The following is a 26911-nucleotide window of genomic DNA, read 5'->3' as shown; positions in this document are numbered from 1 at the left end:
AAGCAAGCAGTTCTGTGGGAAGGGTTTATTTTGTACTGTGAGCTGGTACACTGGGTCCTGGGAGCTGCACGGTGCAGCTGAATAGCTTGAAGAGATGCAGCTTTCAATTGTTCACTTTTATATGAAGTGCTACAAAAAAAAGCAATATACAAAGACTGTCCTGCTTTAGCTGCTGCTTACAGTTAAAAGCAGTTTTTGAAGCAGAGACCCACAGGGATTTGAAAAGTACTTCCTGTCGTTACACACCCGGCATGCTTTCTTTGAATACAAGCCTGGTGTTTGGATTTTGTTTTTGTGTTTATGCTGGTGCCTTGAGTGCAAACATCAAGCCTGGAGCTCCCCCTCCCTCGGTACATTCCAGTCTTCATTAGTAACATTTCCTCAGAGTGAAGAGGAACCACAGGCTTCTCAGGGTAATGGATATCACACATTTCATCAGGAACTACTGGATACACAAGCAACTTTACTTCTCAAGACACTGGAGAAGGCAGTCATTCCTCAAGACACTGGAGAGGGAGGTCATTCCTCAAGACACTGGAGAGGGAGGTCATTCTTCAAGACACTGGAGAGGGAGGTCATTCTTCAAGACACTGGAGAGGGAGGTCATTCTTCAAGACACTGGAGAGGGAGGTCATTCTTCAAGACACTGGAGAGGGAGGTCATTCCTCAAGACACTGGAGAGGGAGGTCACTTGTCTTTTATAGCTTGGCTTCACATCAGAGATGTGCTTTACTTTGCTAGTCAATCCTTTGAAACAGGCCTGATGATGTTTTTGTGGATCTATTTGTTATTACAAAGGTTAACAGAGACAGGAAGTCTAAAGGCACAAGGCAGCGGTGACAGCTGCTCTATTAGGTTATTGTAAACGGCTATTTCTTGTTGAGGCTCAAGTTTATCCAGGGGGATATTCCAAGGCAACCAAGGCAGGCCAGTCTACAGTAGATATCTTTATCACAGGATCCTTCTAACATGTTGGATGCGTAATAAACAATAACATATCAAAACACTTTTTATACAATGCAATAAGGCATATAACAAACAGTCTGCAAATGTTACATTGGTTGTGTAAGCATACAAAATATAACTTGTCGTTATAATATACTTCCTGTTTTATGTTTTTTTCTAATATAGTCCCACCAACCTACATACCTCCCTCCCTATAGACAAACCACTGCAGTGTTTTACTTGCTTTGCTAATAAATACTAATAAAGATGATCTACAAGACTAAGCTCTATGTAACTCCCTGGTGTCTGTGTGCCTTGTTTCCTCAATAGTCAGGGTATAGTCACTGGACCCTAAACCACTTGGAAAACAACAGTGGCGCACAATCCGACTGCAGCAGGATTGCAGTGGGTAGCTGGTGTGTGTTTCTCTTGGTATTGCTGAATCTAATTGGAGCAGGATTGCAGTGGGTAACTGGAGTGTGCTTCCCTTGGTATTGCTGAAGCAGGGCTAACTGTTGTTCAGAGTTGGGGAGAGGTGAAGGATGGAAGGGGGCCTCTTAGGCGCTGTCGTATTTCTGCAGGGCCTCCTCCAGTTTGTGTGTCACCTTCTGGTAGAAGCAGATCTGCTGCTGCAGGAAGTGCTGCATCTGGGCCTTGAAGTCGCGCACGCGGACCTGGTGGAAGTGCTGGATCTCCGCCAGTGTGCTGAAGGAGATGATGTTGCAGCGCTCGCTGATGCCCTCCGCCTGCTGCGCCTCCATCTTCCCCTCCTCCACATGCTTCTGGCTCTCCTTCACTTTGGTGAGGGCTCCTGCAAGCACAAAGGAACAAGCCAGTTAGACAGGCAGTCACTGGAGGCTTCCCATCTCCACTGCAACTGTACCCGTTACACTTTGCTTACCATGTACGTGGTTCAAAGTTATACAGCTGTACTCACTTTGCATGCGAGTGGTCCTACAGTGAATACAACCAGGATGCATTGCAATTCAAATCGATAACACAGTACACTGCACAGATCCAAGCAAAGAAATCAATGGAAATCTAACAGCAAGTACAAAGGTACTGTTCAGAAGAACACCTGTGTACACGCCAGCTTATTTGTTTGACCTGTTGCTTTGAGTGAATAGCTGAGATGATGGGACTGTGGGAACTACCAGTGTGAAGACAGGGCAATCCCACAAGGCTCCAGACCAACAATTTGTAGATAATGTTTCTGTGCTTCTGAACTCATGTCAAGGAGCAAGAAGCACAGTGGTATCATTTGTGGTGTTCTCCCACTGAAAGCTCCCATCCCAGGCACTGCCAGGCGACTGTATTCAGTTGTATTCTCCACTGTATTTAACAGAGCTTTTTATAGCTCACCTTTGACCCTGACCTCCCTCTCAACCTCATCCCAGAACATGCAGCAGTGAGTCACCTGTCAGTACAAACTATACTGCCACAGAACTGAAAGGTAGTAGTTTGGCCAACAATTCCAGTCCTGACTGTGCAGTTTCACAACTCGTTCTGCTACATTCGCACATTTACATAGGAAATGAGTAAAGCAGCTGCACTTAACACACCCTGCGAATCTAGAGAACCAAAGACAGAGTATACTGTACATACACAAGGAATAGCTACAACACTCCCTGTTAAACTAGAGCATACTGAACATACACAAGGAAAAGATATAACACACCCTGTGAAACCAGAGAACCAAGGACAGAGTACACTGTACATAAACAATGAACTGACATTGCAAATAAAGGGAGTGTGTTTTCTGTAAAGGTCTTACAGCACAGCACAGCACAGCAAGGTTTACAGCTGCACTTCATTTGAAAGTCATGGTTCAATCTCAGAACTTAATTACTGTATACACTATCTATTGTAGATTTGTTTCTACCAAACTACATCCTAGCAGTGTGAAACAGTAGATAATGATTTTACAGCCATCAAAAGGCTGGCACAATGCATGACCTTCACTGTATAAACCAATCCCTGTATTTGACCTGCATACAGAGTTACAGTTCAAGCTTACAGGCTAAACTTCATACCAATAAAAACTGGTAAGCTACTCGAGTCAGCCTTGTGACAGCTGGAATGATTGCTCAACAATGAGTATCACAGCAGTACAGCAATGTGGCAATGCTTAGTATATAGCATCTTAAAGAGTAAGTAGCGGGGTAACCAGGTTCTGAAGAATACACGCCCCCATGTGTTGCTACAACTGTTTAAATAACGTACCTGTCATTTCTCTTTTCATTGTTAACAAACCCCAGTGCACTAGAGCAGCCGTTTAGAAAAGAGCTTTGAAACAGATTTTAAAGTTGTAAGTAAAAAGTTGTCAGGATGTTAACAATGAAAAGAAAAATGACAGGTACGTTATTTAAACTGTTGTAGCAACACGTGGGGACGGGTAACGCTATATTTTTCGGAACCCTGCTACTTACTCTTTAACCTGCTGTAATTAATGTCAGTGCCATACAAAACCACCTCATATAAAAATGTAAATATAAAAGGGGTTAATGAACGTTTAATAATAAGATCAGTCTCTGAGGTGTCTGTTCCTATAGACAGCACATTTCTAGTTCTTTTTAATGATGTTATCGTTGCAATCAATAATTGACAACAATTACAGAAACTGGATTGTGCCCAGCATTCAAACAGAGAGCAACACCAATAATCCACCAACACACACACACACACACACGCGCACACACACACACGCACACGCACACACGCACACGCACACGCACACACACATACACACGCACACACACGCACACACACTCCTGCATTGTGTCCAGCTGGGTGTTTTCAGGGTTTGTGTTTGTGCTTGGATACAGTTTGCCCTGTTATGGAAACCAAGAAGCATTGTTTGGTGTCTGTAGATACAGCACTACTGCACGTATTGATCTCAACACAAAGCAGTCTTGCATAATGTTTGCCAATTCAAATGTAGCTTTCAACAGTCATTTCACTACAGCAGTATGGGGCAATCAGATGTGGGACTTACTGTCTGGAATGTCTGTATACAGCAGAACAGCACAGCCCATGCTCGCACTGCAGACTTACTTTCTGGACTGTCTGTATACAGCAGAATAGTACAGCCCATGCTCGCACTGTACCTCTGTAGCGTTAAATTTGCAGCTGAGGTACAATTGAAAGTCCTTGCGTTTGATTCAATGGCACGCACTGCAGAAGACCTACCGGCCACAGAACCCAAATCATTGAAGTGCTTTGTTTCCAGGAAATCCGTTAACAGCTACAGCATTCTGTGAAACTGAACATGATTCTGAGTGAAGACCCTCAAAGAGCTTTAAATAAGGAGTCATTTTCGTTCTGTTTCCTGTTTTTGTCCAATCCTTCAGTTAGGATGAAATCTCCTTCCTTGCTATTTGGAAGTTGGTCAAGGGCATGTGAGCAGATAAGAATGTGGGAACAGCACTACACTTTGCTGGAGTACCGAACAGAATTCAAACACCCGGAAACTGCATCTGTGCAGCTATTCCCAGAAACGGCCCATTCAAAAGGTCCCGTGCTTCCCGTCTTATCATGGAGATACCAGTTACAATATGGAATTGTGTTTTTAAAGCTGCAATCTGTGTTTATGATTGTTATAGTACATCAGCTGACTTCTTCTGAAGTCCACAGTAGGGTAATCTACCACGATGAATCAGCGTCTGAGTTTACAGAGTCACCGCGGACGCACAGTAATAATCACTTTATTGTTGCCAGCATCTTGTATAAAACCACAAGTAAAGAAATGATTGCCTAACATGGTAAACTGCTCCGATGTGCGCTCACACAGGCTGGCGCTATTAAGGTCTATTAAGCGGGTGGGGTTTGGTATAAAAATCTGCAGCTATGTCTGTTTCCATCACTGTTACAAAGCTGGACAGCAAATTTCAGATCGATCCAACACAGTGTTCACAAGTTATAGGCCTTGTAGAAACAAACATCTGAACAAGAAAGCATATAAAACAAATGTATCCATCTGTTCCAAACCACTAGTCCTGGCCCACCTTCCCACCCCCAGCTTGTATCGATTAGGTCAAGGAGCTGCCACTCTCCCTCCTCAAGTAATCCTGGCACTTTAGAGCAGCTCCAGTGAAGGCTGTGAAAGAGGCTCACACAGTGGAACTGTAACCACACCCCATTCCTCAGAGCACTGTGCTTTAACCTCTTCCTGTTAGAGCTGAACAGAGGGACTGTGTTCAATTACTGGAGGTAGAAAGACTGCTGTGGAATGACTTAAAGCAGATTCTTTTCAGCAGTACTGTAATTAACAATGACAAGCTGATTACAGTGCACAAAGTTAGACAGAATCCCTAATACTAGACGATCATATTAAATAGGTTTTAAACATGAGCCCCCCTCGAGTTTGCTATTAACTATGTTGATGCAGTTTTAAGAAATGTAACAAAAGCAGGACTTCACTTCTCATTTTCCTAGTGCTTAGTGTTCTGGCACGGAGAGCAGAGCACACATAGTTTTCAATACTGAATAAGCAAGTTAGTGAGTTCAGGGAACTGTAGGTCTTTTAAATAAGACAAAAAAAGAATTATGATTTATGAATTTAAAAAGCACTTGGTCTCCTTTAATATAGGAGCAGTGGGGGGTGCCTGGTTGGTTGTCCTTTGATCTTTATTTAATTTTAATTTTGTGGATTCTATTGCTATGCCTTGGTTCTCTGTTGTTTTATACAGAAAACAAAGTTTTAGTTTGTGGCTTACTGTTTGTATCTTATTGTTAAAAATGAATTTAAAAAAAAGAGTATTTATGTACCGTGACATTTAAGCCTTTGTACTTTATTGGAACCCCCTTTGGGAGCTTCAGTGTTGGACCCCGAATGGGAAAAGGTTTGGGAGAGCCCTGGTGAAGCTTTCGATCTAGCTTGAAGTGGGTCACCGATACGTTTTAAACAGAGAAAAATAACAGACCCAGTAACCACAGGTATTTAACTACTGTACACACAGCCACTGCACTGTACGTGCAGGCCACCTGAAAGCTCCTTCCAAACTACAATAGTGTTACAGTATAGATTGCAAAATGGAAACTGTGTTTCAACCCTATTCCCTACTACAGCTGTAATAATGAGAGCAAACACGTTTACCGAAAAACTTATACTAAAAGCATTTTTACCAAGTTTCACTGTAAGCCCACTCACTCCAGAGTCCCCCAGAAAATGCCATCTTTAAAACATTTCTAAACAACAGATGACGTTTTCAATGCTACTGTACAAAAGCACCAGGCTTCATCCCAATTCTCTGTACTGTATGTTCTTTACAAGGTCACTAAGGACAGTAACAATGCCTTGTTATACACTTTTCCAAGAGCTACAATCTATGATATATTATATATTTCAGATCTGTGTGCAACATATTGTTCAGGTTACACTGCAGGATGGCTTTACTGCAGCACAGATACAAGTTTAAACAATCCTAACCCCCAACCCTTCACTCCACAATCCTAACCCTAAACCCTAATCCTAACCCTAAACCCTAATCCTAACCCTAACCCTTCACTCCACAATCCTAACCCTAACCCTAACCCTTCACTCACAGCTTCAATCCTTTACTCCACAGTGATGGTTCTACTGCACGTCACAGCTTTGGTGAGGATACTGCACAATATGTTACACTTTTAAGAAAAGCCATATAAATATGTTCTCAGAAGACAAAGGCAGCCAGATTTCCTGTGGCTGTCTCATTGAAGCTCTGCTGCCACAGGCTCTTTCCATAGTTTAACTGTGTGTTTTGTTTTTTTTTGTGGCTGGAAAACCAATAATTAAATTACGATACCTAGCAAATAAGGAACTGGTCTACTTCATTTACAGTATAAACTGATAGAAACATCCAGGAGCTTTCTTTAAGGAAACCCTCACATTGTGTGCATGCAGTACTGTGCGTTCAGAGTTGTATTATTTCTGATGGTGTGTCCACAGTAACATGCTTTCGGACACAGTAGGGTTTTATTCAGCTATTTGCCGCTACGCTATCCTGCCTTTCACTGTTGCTTTGCTTTCTTCTTCAACAGCAGCACTTTATTATGGTTTTATTCTACATTCGCTTGTTTGTAGCATAATAAAATAAAATAATAAAAAGGCTCAGTTCTCTATGTTACGGACTGCATCCGTCAGTGACTATTCCAGGGTTCAGCTGCTTGGTGCAGTAAGATTTGTTGCTCAGGTTTCTCATGTGAACATTGTTTTGACAGCAGAGACAGAGGCTGTCTGTTTGTCTGCAGTCCTCCTGTTCAGGAAGTGGCTTGCAGCAATGAGGCAACATTCGAATTGACATTTCAAGTTGATAGAAAAAGAAAAGCCTGATAATGTCAATATATTTTGCTGTTGTAAAGTCGCACTCAAACAAGTGAAACAACAGCTTTTTCATGTAATACACAGTGGAGTTGACAGAGGCTTGTTTTACGGTCCTCATCGGAGTACAATTCATGTATTATTGACTAACCAGAGCAGAGCAAGGGTTTGAGCCAAGAAATGAAGGAGAAGCACTTCACATATTTCATCCAGCCAACAGCAGGGGAGGAGAGACTGCATTGAGCAATCAAGTGCACAGACCCTGTGACAGCCACAAAGAGCTACAAGCAATTACAGAACACAGTGCACAGACCCTGTGACAGCCACAGAGAACTACAAGCAATTACAGAACACAGTGCACAGACCCTGTGACAGCCACAGAGAACTACAAGCAATTACAGAACATAGCAAATAGATTGTCTCAAGTATGTTAATACTCAGCATGCAGAATGTTAATACTCAGCATGCAGTACAACTCAACTGGCATGAAGGGCTTCCAGTAACAAAAGAACGTATGATTAAAAACAAAGCAAACACAGGATAGCTCAAAGAATCCAAGTTAGCCATGTTACTCTTAATGACAACTTCTTAGTCACATGGTGCTGTATGAAGCTCCACACTGCACTGTGCCCTGTGCCGTGGGTTATACACATACAGCACTGTACATTAATGCTCCAGATTTGTACGTATTCCTATTTGTACAGCCAGTGGCCATCAATGTAAAACACGTTCTGCTTAAAAGCCATGAGCACTAACATAGTGATTACCCTGACCCAGCTCTTCAATTCATTTCATTTCTGTCTTAAACCAGCCCAGTAAACATTCAAATGGGCTCTGCAAACGTTGCCAGTAACTTGCGTCTTTAAAATGACCCTTTGAGATGAACCTGCTAAATGTAGCCTGTTACTGTATGTTTACTGAATTGGGTTTATACATAAGGACCTTTTTATTTGATTGTGTTACATGTTCCCATGTGTTGCTACAACTGTTTACGTAAGGTGTGTGTATGGTTTTAATTTTTTTTTTTTTTACATTTTGACCACTTTTTTAAACTTTTAAATTGCATTCCCTGCCTCAAGATGGCTTCCCATGTACCTGCATAGACCTCTCATAACTACATTTCCTCCTGCTCACATATGTAACAGATGGATTTACCAGTGGTCAAAATGTAAAAAAAATAAAACAATACACACACCTTACGTAAACAGTTGTAGCAACACATGGGAACATGTAACACAATAAAATAAAAAGGTCCTTATGTACCCTTTAAACTACTGTACATTGCTCTGTAGCTTCAATCGCTGTATTTCTACTGTAAATGAATATTATACTGGACATCTCAACCAAAAGACTGCCCTTTGACTACCACCCATATATTTTTTCCCCTGGTAAAGTCATTTGTCAGTCAAATGTGGTAGACATGGCAACCAATGAAAACATTCCACCTTGGTGGTTCAGTATCTCAGCTCCAATGGATTGTAAATCACCTTGCATTTCATCTCTCCTCTCCCTAACAAAAGACATTCTCCAAGGAACCTTAGCACTGATGCATGGCATTGTATAATGAACTGTTGTGGTACAACTGGACAGATACGAGTCTTTGTGATCATTTCTGGCACAGTATACCATGCATGTTACCTGGCTACTGTAAACACAGTGAGTTTGAACTCCCAGTGAGGAGCTGCCTGGGATTAGTCATGCGCACAACTCATACCAAACATTCAACAGGCAGTCTCTACACAGGCTCTGACATCTAGAGAGATCACATTTCACTGTTTCCTGTGCACTGATCACACATTGCTCAGAGCAGCAGAAAGCACCTGGCTCAGGCTGCAACATTACTACAATGTGGTTCACAAGTTAACGGCACACGTTCACTTCAACACACACTTGTGTACCTTGTGCATTCACTAAATGTTAAAGCCTGAGGTATGCTGCCTATATCCATAATTGGAATGAACTCCAGTAGGTGGCTGTGTTACGGGTCTGTAGCAAGGTTTACATTTGCAGAGGGTTTCTTTAAGCTGCTGTTTCTATAGGCATGTTCTCTGCCGTATCCCAACAACCTGGACAAGCATTAGCAAGTTCAGAAGTGCAACATAGAAACACCAGACACACAGGCCCTGAATATCAAAAGTGCCTTCCGACAGTCCGAAACTCGCCGTCTCCGTCTGTTTGAACCCGACTCTTCTCCCAAACTTACATAAAAGTGGCGGAAAAACTATTCAGAATTTGAATGATAAACCTACATGCTAATGATGCAAATGACACTGTTTACATCATTTCAGGATTTCAATCAATGGACATGTGGGATTGAAAGGTAGCAAAGGCAGAGAAAAACAAAACAGACGTGTGTTTCAGGAGATACGGAGAAAGAAGAGAAGAGACATTTACTAGAACACAATAATAAGGCAAATAAGAAGAGACATTTAATAGAACACAATAATAAAGCAAGTACATAAGGACAAAGAGACAACAAGTGCAGTTAGAGAGCTCGTATTTTAATGTAGCCTCACTTTTTTTAATGTATATTGTATTCAATTATAGTTTTGGTTCCGCAAAATGAAAAATACATTAATAAATTAATGCACAAATAAATAAATAAATGTCAAAATAAATATATAGACATTTATTTATTTATTCATTTATGTATTAGTTTATTTATTTATTTTTCATTTGGCATAGCAGCTACATTATCCCTTTCATCCTCTAAAATCGCAGCAATCTCTAACAACACATTGCGCACCATCGCCAAAGTAGTCAGAGTCACTGTACCCACACCATTTTTTTTAGACGGAGCCTGTTTGAAATAGGTTTCTATCTCCATTAGGACTTTCTGAAATATTTACCATTTTAGACGGAAAATACTCAATCCGACCACATCAACCCTTTTGATTTTTGCGCGGGGGCTATTTTAATTAGGTACCCACTTCATTTGCATAACATTCCTCATACTGTCGGAATTGGCGTTTTGTGACTGTTCTCGTCCTTCCAGTACATTTTTTATTTTTGCTCGGAACACAAAAAACGGTCGGGAAACTTAAAATCCCGCCACAAAAATGGACTTAGATTTCCTGTTCGGTTGCCAAGAGACCAAAATAATCCTTTTCTTTTACTGTGAAACAAAATGACTGAATAATAAAGGCATCGCGCTCAAGAGGAACTCAACACCTTTCCTTGTTTAATGTTTGTTTTAACCCTTGTTTGAAGCCCCATACCAATGACGTCGCTGCTCTACAGTGCAATGCGAGATCTGCAGTGCAGGACTGGCGTAAACCTTTTCTGCTGGGGTCTGTGAAGCGTGGCTTCCTGGATGGCCTGATATACTGCTTCAAACAAACACGAGCACTTTCAAACTCCCAGGTATAGTGTGGCTTTCTGGATGGGCTGATATACTGCTTCAAACAAACACGAGCACTTTCAAACTCCCAGGTATAGTGTGGCTTTCTGGATGGGCTGATATACTGCTTCAAACAAACACGAGCACTTTCAAACTCCCAGGTATAGTGTGGCTTTCTGGATGGGCTGATATACTGCTTCAAACAAAACATGAAAAGCATGTTTGTGTTTATCTTCAGCCGTTTTCCTGTTTTTGTTCTGCTTCATCCAGTGAACACGTATTGCCAATGACAGAACCTGGATCCTTTAACCCAGGTGCACGTCACGGGACGGGTATACGAGATTTAATAACAACAATACAGTGCCGACGGAACAGAAATGTGGATTTATTTTATACAATTAATCAATAGGAAGACTCCCCATCCTCTGCTGATGTTCTCAGTTTAGCGGTACATGCAACTGTCCTTTCGCTTGCCTCACAGGGCCGGAGATACAGTACATCTGTCTCACAAAAGGAGGTTTTTATATTGCTGTACCCTGCAGTGAGTAAGTAAGCAGCAGGCTAAGAAAAAGACACACCAATGCAACGATATACAGCCCAGTACAGAGCATGCTTGTGTGCACACTGGACACTGCTGAAGATATAAGGAATTCAGCAACACAGAAGGGCTTGGGTACACAGTCATTTAACAAAGTATTTCCACTGATAGCATTCTACAATGTTTTGTTACTCTTACATCCACATATAAATATGGGTTCTCCTTAGAAGTCTTTACTGTACCGGACAGACTGCACCAGTATTGTTCAAAGTCACAACCAGAATCTAAATGTTGCCATAACAATGTACTAAGATGACAGAGCAGTGCACTGTGTCTATTATTATTATTATTATTATTATTATTATTATTATTATTATTATTATTATTATTCTACTGTCACTGAATTAGAAAATCTGCTTCTTTGCTGCTGCACTGTTACTCATTTTAATTAGTTTCAAATCAATAAACCATGACTGGAGCACTAACCTGGAACCACAGTGGACCTGCCATTACTGATACAAGACATGGACCCCCATCAGGGTCTATTGATAAATCTTAATGTATTTAATCTTCGTGACAGTCTAACACATGCTGAGCTGCTGATGCAGAACCGCTATACTCTGCTATCAACGCACTTTCTGCAGTAGAAATCTGCAATGTGTGCCCATGCTGGAGGAAATGCCTCCTTCTACAATGTTATTACTGTATTGCTTTTTATTATTATTTCATTATTTAGCAGACACTTTTATCCAAAGCAACTTACAAACATTAAACAAAATATAAAAATAATAAAAGTAAACATTTTAAAATGTTTCTTATAAGAAGGAAAAAGAAAATCGAAAAAGAAAAATAAGGATACGGAGAGAAATGGCAGATGAAAAAGACAGCAGACATATAAAAGCAAATGAAGAATTATAAACATTTAAAATACACAACTAACAACCAATAAAATACCAACACACAACACAGAAACACCCAGAACAGCCCGTGTCCTTTCCTGATGTTCTTGCACGACTGCCGCACCCGCTGCCGCTCACACCGGCAGGGAAGATGAATCCACAGCAATCCTTAATCGGAGGCAGCAGGAACAGGTGTGGAATGAATGCAGGTGAAAACAACAAAGTCCAGTGATGCGCTGTGACGCGCAGAGAACACCTGCAATGATGTTGTTATTGCTTGAAGGAGAATTGAAACAAAACAAAACAAAACAAAAACAAACAAAACAAAACAATAAAATTAGTGCTGGGATGTCATAGTCTCCTGGCCCCAAACCAGGAAATGGAGATCGCCCTCTGTGTACTTCCGGATATTACTTGATTAATTGTACCGTGATTAAACATAATTTGGTAAAATGAATGTGATTATATGTTCAAATGAGACCTGTTAATATATTTTTTTCTGTTTTTGGTAAAAGTCAAATTCCATGTCAAAACGTTGTTTTGTTTATTCCTGAAATAAACAGTACAGAATGTTGTCAACACATTTTTTTTTTTTTCATTCCTTGCCATTTCCGTTTCTTCACAGTAAACAGTGGACACAGACATGTTTTCATAAAGTAATAACATGAGGTTTACTTGAGGTTGGCCTTTTTGTAGCTGAACAAGCAAACAAAAACTGAAATTAAACTTTAAACTCTCATTCTCATCGGGGTGGGGGGGGTATTTTAGAGCAGCAGAAGAATCTGCCTTCTCATTCTCATCGGGGTGGGGGGGGTATTTTAGAGCAGCATAAGAATCTGCCTTCTCATTCTCATCGGGGTGGGGGGGGGGGATTTTAGAGCAGCAGAAGAATCTGCCTTCTCATTCTCATCGGGGTGGGGGGGGGGGGGGGTATTTTAGAGCAGCAGAAGAATCTGCCTTCTCATTCTCATCGGGGTGGGGGGGGGGGGGGTATTTTAGAGCAGCAGAAGAATCTGCCTTCTCATTCTCATCGGGGTGGGGGGGGGGTATTTTAGAGCAGCAGAAGAATCTGCCTTCTCATTCTCATCAGGGTGGGGGGGGGGTATTTTAGAGCAGCAGAAGAATCTGCCTTCTCATTCTCATCGGGGTGGGGGGGGGGTATTTTAGAGCAGCAGAAGAATCTGCCTTCTCATTCTCATCGGGGTGGGGGGGGATTTGAGTGCATCTGCCAAGTGCAATGCAATAGGACCCCCCCTGAAGCTACAGTACAATGCAATAGGACCCCCCCTGAAGCTACAGTACAATGCAATAGGACCCCCCCCCCCCCCCCCCCCTGAAGCTGGAGTACAATGCAATAGGACCCCCCCTGAAGCTACAGTACAATGCAATAGTAGGCTGTGTGGTCCAGTGGTTAAAGAAAAGGGCTTGTAACCAGGAGGTCCCCGGTTCAAATCCCACCTAAGGACACTGACTCACTGTGTGACCCTGAGCAAGTCACTTAACCTCCTTGTGCTCTGTCTTTCGGGTGAGATGTAGTTGTAAGTGACTCTGCAGCTGATGCATAGTTCACACACCCTAGTCTCTGTAAGTCGCCTTGGATAAAGGCGTCGGCTAAATAAACAATAGGACCCCCCCCTGAAGCTACAGTGTAATGCAATAGCACCCCCCCTGAAGCTGTAGTACAATGCAATAGGACCCCCACTGATGCTACAGTACAATGCAATAGGACCCCCCCCCCCCGAAGCTACAGTACAATGCAATAGGACCCCCCCCCGAAGCTACAGTACAATGCAATAGGACCCCCCCTGAAGCTACAGTACAATGCAATAGGACCCCCCCCCCGAAGCTACAGTACAATGCAATAGGACCCCCACCCCGAAGCTACAGAACAATGCAATAGGACCCCCCCTGAAGGTACAGTGCAATGCAATAGGACCCCCCCCTGAAGCTACATTACAATGCAATAGGACCTCCCCCTGAAGCTGCAGTACAATGCAATAGACCCCCCCTGATGCTCCCCCCCAGTTTCCCTGAATACCCATTGTTTGCATTCTGTTGGTTTCATCTCACATTTCAGAAGCACCACATGTAACCTGTAATGTGTAGAGTTAAGAGTGTGTGTTCAAATGATTTCTTGTTTCTATGGAAGGCCCAGCCCAGAAAACTGGATTATATTCTCGTCTGTTCTCCTCGTACTGTACAGCGTTCCTTTCAGACAGCTGCTGTACACATGTGAGCCAGCCTGAGCAAACAACGATGTGACATCATAGCTGGCCTTCATTGCTGTGTGGACAGTCAAAGTCAGGAGGCATACGGTATAGTGATCCTGCTGTCTGAAGCATATCACCGGTTTCTACTCTCAAACTAGTTTATAGAGACTCCTAGTTTGACTCAGCCTTTGCCCCAGACTAGAGTAAACAGGTAGACTTTTCTGAACCTCAAAATTGAATTGCCTCCCCATCTTTTAGCAACAACATGTTGTATTTGTTTTGAAGAATAAACCCCAATACAGACAGTATACTGTAACACTGACTTACAGTGAAGGACAGTACAGACAGTATACTGTAACACTGACTTACAGTGAAGGACAGTACAGACAGTATACTGTAACACTGACTTAGTGAGGGACAGGTGACCACCACTGTATACTGCATGACCTGTACAGTAGCTCACTGAAACCAGGAAGTGTGTTTTCTGATGTGCATTTTCTATTTCAGACGGGTTATTGAAATATTACACAATATTTTACTGAACACCTTTCATTCTTACAAAACTCAATTGCGTAACTTCTGTGGTCTAATTAGTTTTACTGCTCACTTGCTTCCTTCTCCTGTAACGTCTCTCTCCCGTGAGCAGATCCATTTCCCCCACGTCTCTCACACTCTCTTCTCAATAGCTCTGCTGTGCCATTTTTAAAGATTGCATGACTCTTCTGCTCTCCTGTAACGTCTCTCTCCCGTGAGCAGATCCATTTCCCCCACGTCTCTCACACTCACTTCTCAATAGCTCCGCTGTGCCACTTTTAAAGATTGCAAGCTCTTTGGATAATCAATGGCTGTGTTGTAGACTTGAAAGTAATTTTAGCTATTGTAAAATATATCTTACCCAGTTTGCACTCCCATGATCTACATAAGTCTCAAGCGTGTGGTTTAAAGAGAAACATGCTATAGTAAACCTGTTTGTTCCTCTGTTCTTCATTTGCTAGCCCTACCTTACAGGAACCTGTCACTGCTGCACTTCCCTGGCCATTTCACACCAGCAGTGTCTTCTGCATGTCAGTTACCAGGGGAAGCAGCTGACTGGTTACTGACAGTAAAGAAGCCAGTGAAAGGGGTGGGGACAATTCCACTCTCGGGGGGGCAAGTCAGTCCTTTAACCTAGCATCAGAGATCGGGGTTTAAAAAGCATTTCTTTAACCTAGTATAGTATCAGAGATCGGGGTTTAAAATTGCACATCTGGGACCTAAGCTAATAAATGGATGTGCATACAGCAGTGGAAAACATTGAGGAAACTATTTTGTTACAGTAGTTGTGATTACTTAAAACTGGATGAGTATGAGAGCAGCCAGAACCCTCCATCAGGTTAGGATTCATTACAACAAGAGGCATCATTTTAAACACACGCAGCATTCTGATCATTTCACTCCATCAGGTTAGAATTCATTACAGGAGTCATCATTTTAAACACATGCAGCATTCTGATCATTTCACTCCATCAGGTTAGAATTCATTACAGGAGTCATCATTTTAAACACATGCAGCATCCTGATCATTTCACTCCATCAGGTTAGAATTCATTACAGGAGGCATCATTTTAAACACATGCAGCATCCTGATCATTTCACTCCATCAGGTTAGAATTCATTACAGGAGGCATCATTTTAAACACATGCAGCATCCTGATCATTTCACTCCATCAGGTTAGAATTCATTACAGGAGTCATCATTTTAAACACACGCAGCATCCTGATCATTTCACTCCATCAGGTTAGAATTCATTACAAGAGGCATCATTTTAAACACATGCAGCATCCTGATCATTTCACTCCATCAGGTTAGAATTCATTACAGGAGTCATCATTTTAAACACACGCAGCATCCTGATCATTTCACTCCATCAGGTTAGAATTCATTACAGGAGTCCTCATTTTAAACACACGCAGCATCCTGGCTGTTTGAAGATGACTGCACACCCCTGTGAAAAGCCTACTTCCTGGAAAAGGAAAGCCATATTCTATTACTGTACACTGTATCTGACACCTTGCAGGCTGCCAGCCATGGAAAAACACACATGAAGTGGTCCAGAAGCCCGCTCTTCAGCGAGTGTGACTCAGCCCTCAGACTGTGCACTTGCTTTCCACAGCAATGCAAACAAGAAGCCAGGCGAGATAATGCTGGAGAGTGCTGACACAATCACACAGGGAAAGGGTAGAAAACCACATGACCCACAGTACTACATTAGTCTGGGACTAAGCGGGATCTGCAACATGTGTATTTCAAAAGGATTTCTCATTCTTTTCTTCTCCAGTCGAGGTGCTGAAACAGACAGGTGTGAACCAAACCCGCGTCCCAGGGGGCACAGGGTACAGGAGGGGGAATCTGATAGAATGAAGAGAAATAGTTGTGTGGACAACATCAGAAGGCCTACTGGTTGTGAAGTGAAGGCAGTATTGTACATATGTGCTTTACAGGTGTTACATACTTTACGTCTTCAGAGAACCTAAAGTAAGCCCTAGAGCTAACAGAAGACAGTCTGCACCCAGCCCCCAAAGACGTCTGGGCCCCTCAAGAGTTTAAACTAAACTGTACAGTCCAAGCAGAATGAATGAATTGAACTTCCATACAGAAGTCAAGGTCACCGACACATTTTACTTGCAAGGTTTACATACAGTAATGCAAATATGAAGTGAATAACTACCTCAAATGTTCTCCGAGAGATACGTTTATTTATATTTCTGCCCAAAAAAGGTAATTTTTTTCTGGTACATAATCAAACTTGACCAACAAAAGAATAGATTGACTGGGAATCAATATCTCAAAGTCAATCAATCAATCACATTTATATTTAACATTGCGCCCCATATACACGGGGAGCGCCTCAGGGCGCTTTACAGAGCCAGCAAAGGAAAAAGCAAAAAACAAACACTTTTACAAAATCTACAAAAAAAAAACAAAAAACAACAATACTACAAGAAGAATTTTAACTACAAACCTGATCAAACAAAAATGTTTTTATATGTGTTTTAAAAAGGGAAAGAGAGTGGATGCTTCTAATGTGCTTAGGTAGGGAGTTCCAAAGTGTGGGTGCTAGATAGCTAACAGAACACAATCCATATGTGTCTATTATCCACAAAACACAAATTCACTCAATCCTGATACAGTACGTTACATTGTGCCTGAGGAGTTTCCAGAACATGCTTCAGAAATTAATAATTATTGTAAGGGTCTCTGTTTAAATACTAATAACTGTTGTATAGTGTATATGTTATTAAAAATGTGTTCCAAATACACAGCCTAGATGCCATAGGAAGATGATGTAGTGTCTTCTTGTTTCTTCAACAACATTATTTTTGGAATTAGTAAAGCGTAGCTGTTGAACTCATTATGCATGGCTTCTTGTTGTTACTGTATGAGTGTCTGTTTTGCAAGGCTATTTTCTCCCTGTAAAGATGACATCATCTGACCCATTCTTTGGGAGTGGTAATGTATTTGACTACAGTACATAAAGTGGACTGAGCTGTTCTCTGCAGGGAAAATATAAATTAGACACCTGGAGAAGTATTCTGCTGCAAATGTCAACAGTAGTGCCATGGTGATCCTATTTCAGATGCAAACTTGCCAAAATGCAGTAAAGCAGTGCTGAAATACAGTGTATAGAAAGCAGTGCTCAAATACAGTGTATAGAAAGCAGTGCTGAAATACAGTGTATATAAAGCAGCGCTGAAATACAGTGCATAGAAATCAGTGCTCAAATACAGTGTATAGAAAGTAGTGCGGTAATACAGTACATAGATAACCTTTCAGTACACAGCTCTACTTGTTCCTGCTTTAAGTACACTATCAATCGTTCCTATGCTTTGATAAGTACACTATCAATCGTTCCTATGCTTTGATAAGTACACTATCAATCGTTCCTATGCTTTGATAAGTACACTATCAATCGTTCCTATGCTTTGATAAGTACACTATCAATCGTTCCTATGCTTTGATAAGTACACTATCAATCGTTCCTATGCTTTGATAAGTACACTATCAATCGTTCCTATGCTTTGATAAGTACACTATCAATCGTTCCTATGCTTTCACACTTCGTGGCAATCAGGTGGGTTTACAGTGATCAGCTCCCCTTGCAGGTTTGGTGGGGACACTTCATTTTATAGTAACAGCTCATTGGAATGGAATGAAGCAAAAGAAACGTTTGGGAGCCGCTTTGAGTACACCGCGTTCAACAGAGTCAGATTAGGGTAGTGACGACTGCATTACCGCGTTCTACTGCACAGTGAATGGAAAACAGATTCACTCGAATGAGTCTCGCTCACGTAGAAATCCCTCAATAATGACCCTGTGTACGTGCACGTTTACTATTAGAGATTCAGGACCCCCTGACCACGGGAACTGAAAAACCCACTGCTAATTTAACATGACTACTCATAGATCACAACACTGCACATACCACTGTGAACTGCCCTGAAACACACATTATTGTACCTCTACTGTTCAGTGCACATGTTCGTTAAACAGCAGAACCAAGGCATATTTATTAACATTCTCACTCTACTGTGAGTGAACGTACTGATATAGGGATGTCATTAAACTCAGTAAAAATGAGAGATTGATTTCTCACACAGAAGCAGCGGTGTCACAGGTAGCATTTGACGTGATATATAGCTACAGCGCAATATGCTCACCACTTCTACAAAACTAATGCTGCAGTTTCTACAATGCTTTGCGTTGAAATAACCCTTTCTGTTTACCTGCCCGTCCTACTATGATTTCTTATTACAGTTATTAATATTACTACATTGGTACTCTAACGCAAAATGACTTTTGAAGATAGAGCCGGGTTACTTGACCGATTATTATGGATTTATTGTTTTACATTGACCGTGTGGTTAATACAGTACGTGCATATTCAATGCACTTGATTTTAAATTCTTCTCAAAGTATAAAAAAAAACATTGTATTACCTTTCTGGACGTGGATGATGTCCGGGTAGTTTGCCAGGTGTCCCTGATAAAGAGCTAACAAGTCCATCACTGGGTCCACGTCCTGTCTGGGCTGTTCTGCAAAATACTCCCCGATGGCATCATAAGCGTCTCCCGTGTGCGCGAGGGCATGGTTCAGCCCCGCGGAGTACAGCTGTTGGTCGAGCTCGAACGCTTGGCTCAGGGATTTAAAAGCCTGGCCGACTTTCTGATACTCTTTCTTAAACCCGGTGATCTGTTTCCTTGCAAACTCGTTGGCAGTGGCGTTGAGCTGCAGCACGCTGTCGTCCATCTTTTTAGTAAAGGTTTTAAAGCCGTCGATTTTACTCTCCACGTCCTGCAAGTCAAGGGGGGCCGGTGGGGTGCTGATGGTAAGGAAGAAATTGGCCCCCACCATTTCATCCTTCTCCGCCTTCCTTTTTCCTTGCTTCCATGCTTTTTCGTCCGTGCTAGCGCAGGTCACAAAATGCTGAAACACATCACACCTCGACAAGACTGGATGGGTGGTCATGTGGTTCATCCACCAAATCAGCCCCTTTCTTCTTTTGGAAATGAAGTCTTCCTCGAACCTGCCCGTGGCTTGTTTCTCCGGTATATGTGGTACCGAAATAACCGGGAATTTCTCCACCAGCCGGGCATAGAGCCAGTCGAAGTGCTTATACCTGCGGTTCACCTGGTTTTGCGTGTGCGTGGGGGTCAGCTTGTAAGACATGTAGCTTTTCATCCCTTTGAACTTGGTTTGCTTGGTTGGGTCGTCTATGGAGCACGAGAAGGGGTACGGGTTCTCCTGCCATTCGGGGCCATACTGACTCATCACCACGCAGATCTTGTCACCGTCTTTCACAAAGCCGGCAGCCTCCCCCAGTACAAACGCTTCTCCGCCAGATTTCACGAAGGTGGAGAACCTGTTGAGGTTTCTACTGACAGTTGCCGAGCCCTTGGCTGACTGCTGTTGACCACTCCTGCTGTATACAGAAGAGGTATCGGACCGGGTGGAGATCCTGTATCGAGCCGCATGGCAGTCCTGACTACCGCCCCCCACCACCCCGGGCTCGTCCGCCACGGTCGAGCTGTCATCCCAGTCGTCATCCCAGTCATCATCACTGCCTTGGCTCGCCTGGTAGTTCTGCTGTGCTGCCTGCTGCTGCTGCTGCACAGGGACAGAAAGCGAAGTAAAGGCTGCCGGGGCTTGGGTGAAGTTTTGATTCTGGGTCTGGGTCTGGGTCGTGTAAGATGAAGTGTCGTATCCACCGGTGGGAATGTTGCCATACCTGGACGCGTTCCCATTGCCGGCTGCGTTGTTTAAAGAAGAGGCAGGCTCGCTAGTCTTAAGGATTTCCACGTAAGAAGCTGGGATAAGCCCCCTAGCCCCTCGGCTATTCACTCCTTCCAGCCAGCCTTCAATATCCGTCTCGCTGTCCAGGGTAACGATTTCATTTTCCTGCACGGAGATCTCCCCGGGATTTTCCGAATTGAAGTCATACAGAGCCCTCGCCCTCAGCGCCATAGTCCCAAACAACGAAACGAATAATAGAACTGCCAATGAATTACCACTCAGCCAGCACCAGCAAAAACTCAACACAAGTGGAAAGACTTTGCGAAACAAACACCTCTCCCTTCTACTTTCTTCTCACTCTTACTCCTTTTCTTTGTTATTAAAATCCGACTGACCCTGAGTCGTGTGCTTTCGATGCATTTCATGCACTACGTTTGGAAAGTTGAATCCGGCTTGCATCCAGTTCAGTTTTGCATAGATTTTACTTGCGAGCACTCCTGCTGTATCTCTCCAGCTGCAGTACCGTCTCGTTCTGAATTGCAACAACAGCGCCACACGTAATCAGTCTGAGTAATCGAAGGCGGAGGTTAAATGGTATGTACATACAGTCAGGCAGCACGAATCGATCTGAGCTGTTTACAGTAATACATTGACACGCAACGGTGTTTTAAAAGATTACACATTGAATAATTCATGTGTAGAATTACTAATGACAGAGTTGTACATACATGTAATAGTAAAAGCTTTATATTAAACAAAATCAATAATTTAAAAAGGTAGCACTTCCCAATGTAACCCCCATATAAAATGCTGTTAAATCTGAAATATACATACAATGTAGTTGATTGTGTATCAGAAATAGTTCTAATGTATGTTTTGCTAAATGTGAAAAATAGATTGAATCTGGAATACTTTATTCATATGTACAGATTTCTATTATATAGTAAGTTTAGAAACAAATGTAGATATATAAATACCAGACATGTCAACCCCTAAGGTTTTTTTTCGGGTGGGGTGGATTTGGGGGCTGGTGACGAATCAAGATTTCTGCACATGGCTGACAGCTACTGACCTAGTCTTAAGTGCCGTCACTGACCTAGACTTAAGGGCACCGGGAGTGAAGCAAACGAATACAGCACGAGTACATAAAAAAAATGTTGCTAGTCATGACAAGAAAATACTGTCTGCTTTTGCTCCTTTTGTGGAGACGAAATAAAATAAATAAAACAAAGAAATAGTCTGGGTACACCACACACAGTGAATGTTTATGTGATTTGGTTTAACATGTAAATTATTCAAAAAGAATACATCTACACATATTTCTTTGTAAATACTGAGAACATTAATTTAATATACTTTTTTTTTTTTAATGATTTTCAGTTTTAATAAAATCTTCAGTTAGTGTGTGAATGTGATTATTATTATTGGTCAACATTATTACAACAACGAAGCGTCATTTTACAGAAATACGAAACCAGTGTGTGTCAGTTTTTCATGACCAATCCTCATCTGAGTAGTCTGCTTCTAATGGCAACTTAAAAATCATTGGTAAAAAAAACCCCTGATTTTGATGTCATGGTCGAGATGCAAAAATGAAGCCTAGACGATATCCGCTGCTTCACTAGGTTTATTCATGCAATGCTGGGACATTTCTGTCTTCAATTCATTGAAGCTGTAGCAACTCTGAAGCCCTAAAAAGACTGACTTGGCTGGTGGCACTTCCAACATAAGATACAATAAAAAAATAGCCATGGTCCAGGAAGTTAAGCATAATATGAACGATTAAACACATAATCAGAATTATTAATCAAGTAATCCATGCGTTTTTATTTTTATTTTTGTATATAATAAATCACTGTGCTGTCAACGTGCTGAGCACCAGGGGCAGACACAGGGTTCATAGAAATGGTAGGCAATTGAATGTCTGAAGTAGGCAAATTATATGTGGGGGTCCGAGAGCAGCTTAGGCAAACAAAATGGTGCGTTCTTTTGTATCTGGACACAAAAATAAGGCAGTGTTGATTTTGTACATGACCAGCCGCATATCTCTGTCTGTTCTTAGGAGTACATTCTCTTTCATTAATCTCTGCGTCATATTTCAGAAGAAGATCTCGCAGCTCCAAAGAGTTGTCTTTGTTAACAGACTCAGAGTCTCATCGTGGCCACGCAATGCAAGTCTGTGCCTTGGAAGGTAAAGAATGAATGAGATTTCATGGCTCAGGTAACACCTGTTAGCATCCACAAAGACTTTGTGACCTGAACCTAGCCGAGTTATGACACTTCCTGTTTCTTGACTAACTTCATTGGCTTCTGCAGCCAGAATCGAATTCATTCTACTGCTTGCTGCTGTGGGGTGTAAGCTTTCACATGCATTTGGTTTCTTATTGGCTACAGAAAGTTTTGTAGTGTGAGCTGCTTCTTATGCATTTTGTTTAATAAAATATAAAATTAAAATAAATAATAATAATAATAATAATAATAATAATAATAATAATAATAATAATAATAATAGCTTCACTTCTCTTTTGTTTATAGTGGCTCCAATTTGGCTATTTAAATGTTTTTAGAAAAAAAAAAAAATTGGTTAATTTTACAATTTTTTTTTTTTTTTTTTTTTTTTACTGAAATGCTGTATATTTCTGGAACCTATTATTTACAGAACAACCTGAATAGTTGCTTTAACAAATGTAATTATTGTGAGAAAGCCCTCACATATGACCAGTTTTGAGGAATACATATATTTTAAATTGAATAATGAGTTACGAGACAAGCCAGTAGTCAGACGCCAGGTCACGTGACTAGGCTCCCCTTTACAAACCCTTTCGTGATCGCGAGTGCCTAAATGTATTTACTTATTTTCCTTTCCGTTTAATTAATATGTCTACAACCAGGTCGATATTTTCTCGATGCCCAGCACTTTTTAAAAAAAAAACAATATAACACTGCAAATTCTATTTATTTAACTGGGAGACACACTGCTCATCAATACCGCTTTCTCAGTCCTCTCTACCACACTAACGTTGAGCACATAACATTTCTAAACACCTAAAACACAAAAAACTAAATGGCGATTGGTCATTTCAGAATCTAACGGGCACTCCTTGCTTGTTATTGGTTCTTTCTCCTGTCAGTCTATCGTGTTTTCTGATCTCCGACTCAAATCAGAAAAGGATGTAGCCCATAGATTGCACAGTTGGCTTTTACCGGGGCGGGAGTTCATGGAATGCACAGGGCGCGTTCACGGAGATCATTTTGCGCACATTCTGTGCAGAATCTGAACAATTTAGCCAATGGGTTGGCCAATGGGTTGGCTAAATTGGTCAGATTCTGCACAGAATCTGCGCAGAATTATCTCCGTGAACGCACCCCTTATCATTACCGTTGTATTATATGACTCAAGGAGGTGCAGATAATTAAAAAAAATAATAAATAATTCAGTGTCTGTGTGGCAAATGAATTCAACACAAGCGAGAGCAGCAGCTTAGCAGCGCGTTTGAACTGTTTTAGTTGTGTGCGCTCTGTTCAGAACATTTTTAATACGCCAGGAAATTGGTAGGCAACAGAAATAATTTGATAGGCTATACCTACTGTTGCCTACTGTTTTCTACGTGTAAAAAAAATGTGAAATCCAAATAGCAAAGCCAGGACGATCTAACAATTTGACTGTTTCTGACATGGAATGGATTATAATACATTGTGTATACTGACACAGTGTTTCAGTGTGTTATAATACATGGTGTATACTGACACAGTGTTTAAAAAATAAGGCCCTGTGAAAATCGCGATTTCAGGGGCTGCGCGGAAATCGTGAAATTATCCCAATACCGCGATTTGTACAGTATTCTTAAGAAATTAAATTTCATAATTATTTGTATTTCATACAAAAAAAAATATCACATTAACGAAATTGTACAGCTCTGCTATGTGCCTGTGTGTAATATTCGCCATGCACACAGTGCTGTGCAGTGATTATGTCATGTCACTATATGCAATTTAAGAGGGAAATTAAAATACTACACACTGTAAACAAGAAAATGGATGTCTCTAAAAAGGCTAAAAATGTGATTTCCTAGACTGGTTTTCTGCAGATCTTGGAACACTGGGAGATCACCATATTTAGAAGTGCTGGATTCTCTTTGGAGATAGTTCTAATTCAGCACAACAGATTGTATCAAGGCTGTGTTGAGCTTGGCACGCCACAGCACTGTGCATTCCAGCTCTATAGTTAGAACTGAAGTCACTCTGAACACATCATCAAGTGGGTGTTCATGCTAGTGTGCTGTTCCAGTTTCAAAGGTTATCAGTTCTGAACGATGCTGATGAGAAAAGCATTTTTCATCATGGGGGTTTTAAAGGAAGAATGTGGCACACCATCTGTGCTTTCTATTTCACAAGGCAAGCTAGGACCATACTCCCATCTCACAATGAAAATACGGATTTCAGATCATTTATATTCAGATAATAGCGATTACACCCTTAACACCCACCTGTCTGTATGAACTTGCCAGAGATGCCTCCCAAAGAAGGCTTTATAACCGTATTATGTTTCCTAGCCAGTGTTTGTTGACAGCCATTACTGACACTGACAAAGGCATTAGCCTGAAAAACAAAAATGTTGAGAATGCTTCAGGCCTCCAGCAAAGATCTGAAGAACATGCATTGTATATATTTACAGTTGCCTTTATAATCCCTTTGTCCTAATGGTCTTTTCTGTGTGTGTACCAGATCATTACAGTTGAAGAAAAAATACAAAAAAATCAAAAGATACATTGAAGTTATTTAATTTCTATCCATTTTAACTGAAATATAAAGTTACGTCGTTGTTTAACATACTGAACAGTACAGGTAATTACAGCCTTCACCACTTTAACAAAACACTTCAAACGTTTCTGTCTGTATATGTTGAACAAGACCAACTTTTAACATGGAATCTCTCTCTCTTCTTGTGCTGATGGGCGAACTTCAAAGAAAGCCTCCTGCTTGAAACAGCGAATGGAACTCTTTCATCAGCTCAGTGTCTCGTCTCCACCACCAGAATCCCGTCATGACACAGCACAGCGTTCAGGCCTCTCGCATGCAGCCCGTCTGGCAGCTTGTACTGGCGAGTGAAGCTCCTGGAGATGAAGCCGTGCTGGTCCATCCGGGGCCCATGCTTGCTTTTCACCAGGAGCCAGCCCTCGTACACCTGAATGAGGATCTCCTCAGGGCGGAATTGAGCCACGTCTAACAGCACCTGGAAAGCAGGCTCCCTGCTTGTCTCTCCAGTGGCAGCTCCCTCGCTCCCCAGTTTCAGCCCTGGGACGGAGGGCCCCGGCAGGGCGAATAAGGAGTGCTCCTCCTTGCATTCCTCCAGGTCCTTCTCTGCAAACCAGGCCTGGTAGCGGACTGGGCATTTCAGCCAGTGCCTGACGGTGACTCCTTCCATTCTCCTCCCGAGTGTCTGTTTGGAGACAGACCCCAGTCCCAGCCACAGAGCTCTATACTCTATAAAAAGACAGGCTTGCGCTGTTCTATCAGCAGTGAAGGGATGGATCGGCTGGCCTTTTTTTAGATTTGGCAACAATACTGTCTGATGACGAGTCTGTGTTTCTTCTTGGGATTCCCTTGGTCTTTCTATACACTGTCCTGTTGAGTGCTGGCTCTGCTCCTTGGTTTACAAACTGTGTTGCTCTATTACACTTTGCTTATACCCACAAGACACAAGACTTTCTGGCAGCTGCGCGCATGGATTTTATTGGAGAAGCTTAGTTAGACGTGCTTCAGTCTACACTCGAATCACGCTCTTCAGTTCCAGAAGGAAGCTGCCTTGTGGAAGATGTTTACAATTCTTTATGTCAGCTCCTCTCTTTCATCATATTTTCCTTAATGTTACATGCATGCTTACAGTTCTGGTAACGTTCAATTGGCATTAAGTGTACAATACTCTACTCACTACACTATAGTGCTGTATAGCTGTGCAGTTACAGTGAGGATATTAAGTGTACAGTACTCTACTCACTACACTATAGTGCTGTATAGCTGTGCAGTTACTGTGAGGATCCTGTTTACCTACACCCACCTATTATACAGCGGCTACATGATTTAAGATGGATTTGCCTTCAGTAAAAAATAGGAACTTAGTAATACATATAAAATACCAATATTTCTTTTCACTATAGTGAAATACTGAACAGTGACTCTGCAGCCTATGTTTATATTTATTCATGTATAATTGCTATGTTTTACATAAGATTTAGAAATCAGCAGTACAACAGTTATCCGATCCGTTATTCTGCAGATACTCTATTATCTGTAAGTCGTTGCTGACCTCTAGTGATTAAAACTGGAAATGCATGTGATGTAGTCATATATATATATATATATATATATATATATATATATATATATATATATATATATATATATATATA

The 26911-nt window shown here is 41.6% G+C and overlaps 2 protein-coding genes across 2 annotated transcripts; both read right to left on the bottom strand.

Annotated features, from left to right (window-relative positions):
• Window positions 1-10: 10 nt before the first annotated feature.
• LOC117403705 (sorting nexin-18-like) lies at window positions 11-21088 on the bottom strand. Its single transcript, XM_034006034.3, has 2 exons — window positions 19208-21088; window positions 11-1756 (listed from the first exon to the last, which is right to left on the bottom strand). The coding sequence occupies exons 1-2, from the start codon at window positions 20730-20732 to the stop codon at window positions 1503-1505; spliced, it is 1779 nt and encodes a 592-aa protein (XP_033861925.3). The 5' UTR covers window positions 20733-21088; the 3' UTR covers window positions 11-1502.
• Window positions 21089-25263: 4175 nt separating this feature from the next.
• Window positions 25264-26135, bottom strand: LOC117404054 (heat shock protein beta-3-like). Its single transcript, XM_034006705.3, has one exon. The coding sequence runs from the start codon at window positions 25924-25926 to the stop codon at window positions 25513-25515; it is 414 nt and encodes a 137-aa protein (XP_033862596.3). The 5' UTR covers window positions 25927-26135; the 3' UTR covers window positions 25264-25512.
• Between the last annotated feature and the right edge of the window lie 776 nt (window positions 26136-26911).

The sequence above is a fragment of the Acipenser ruthenus genome, chromosome 1 (genome assembly GCF_902713425.1).
Source record: "Acipenser ruthenus chromosome 1, fAciRut3.2 maternal haplotype, whole genome shotgun sequence".
NCBI classification, from domain to species: Eukaryota; Metazoa; Chordata; class Actinopteri; order Acipenseriformes; family Acipenseridae; genus Acipenser; species Acipenser ruthenus.
The sequence above is the reverse complement of the archived record's forward strand: the minus strand, read 5'-3'. Positions and strand labels throughout refer to the sequence as shown.

What these genes read in the sequence shown, in the direction of transcription:
- LOC117403705 (XM_034006034.3), bottom strand. Translation starts at nt 20,732, where the DNA reads ATGGCGCTGAGGGCGAGGGCTCTGTATGACTTCAATTCGGAAAATCCC. An exon ending in CATCATCCACGTCCAGAAAG is followed by an intron (nt 1,757 to 19,207) that starts GTAATACAATGT and finishes TTGTGCTTGCAG; the next exon opens with GAGCCCTCACCAAAGTGAAG.
- LOC117404054 (XM_034006705.3), bottom strand. Translation starts at nt 25,926, where the DNA reads ATGGAAGGAGTCACCGTCAGGCACTGGCTGAAATGCCCAGTCCGCTAC.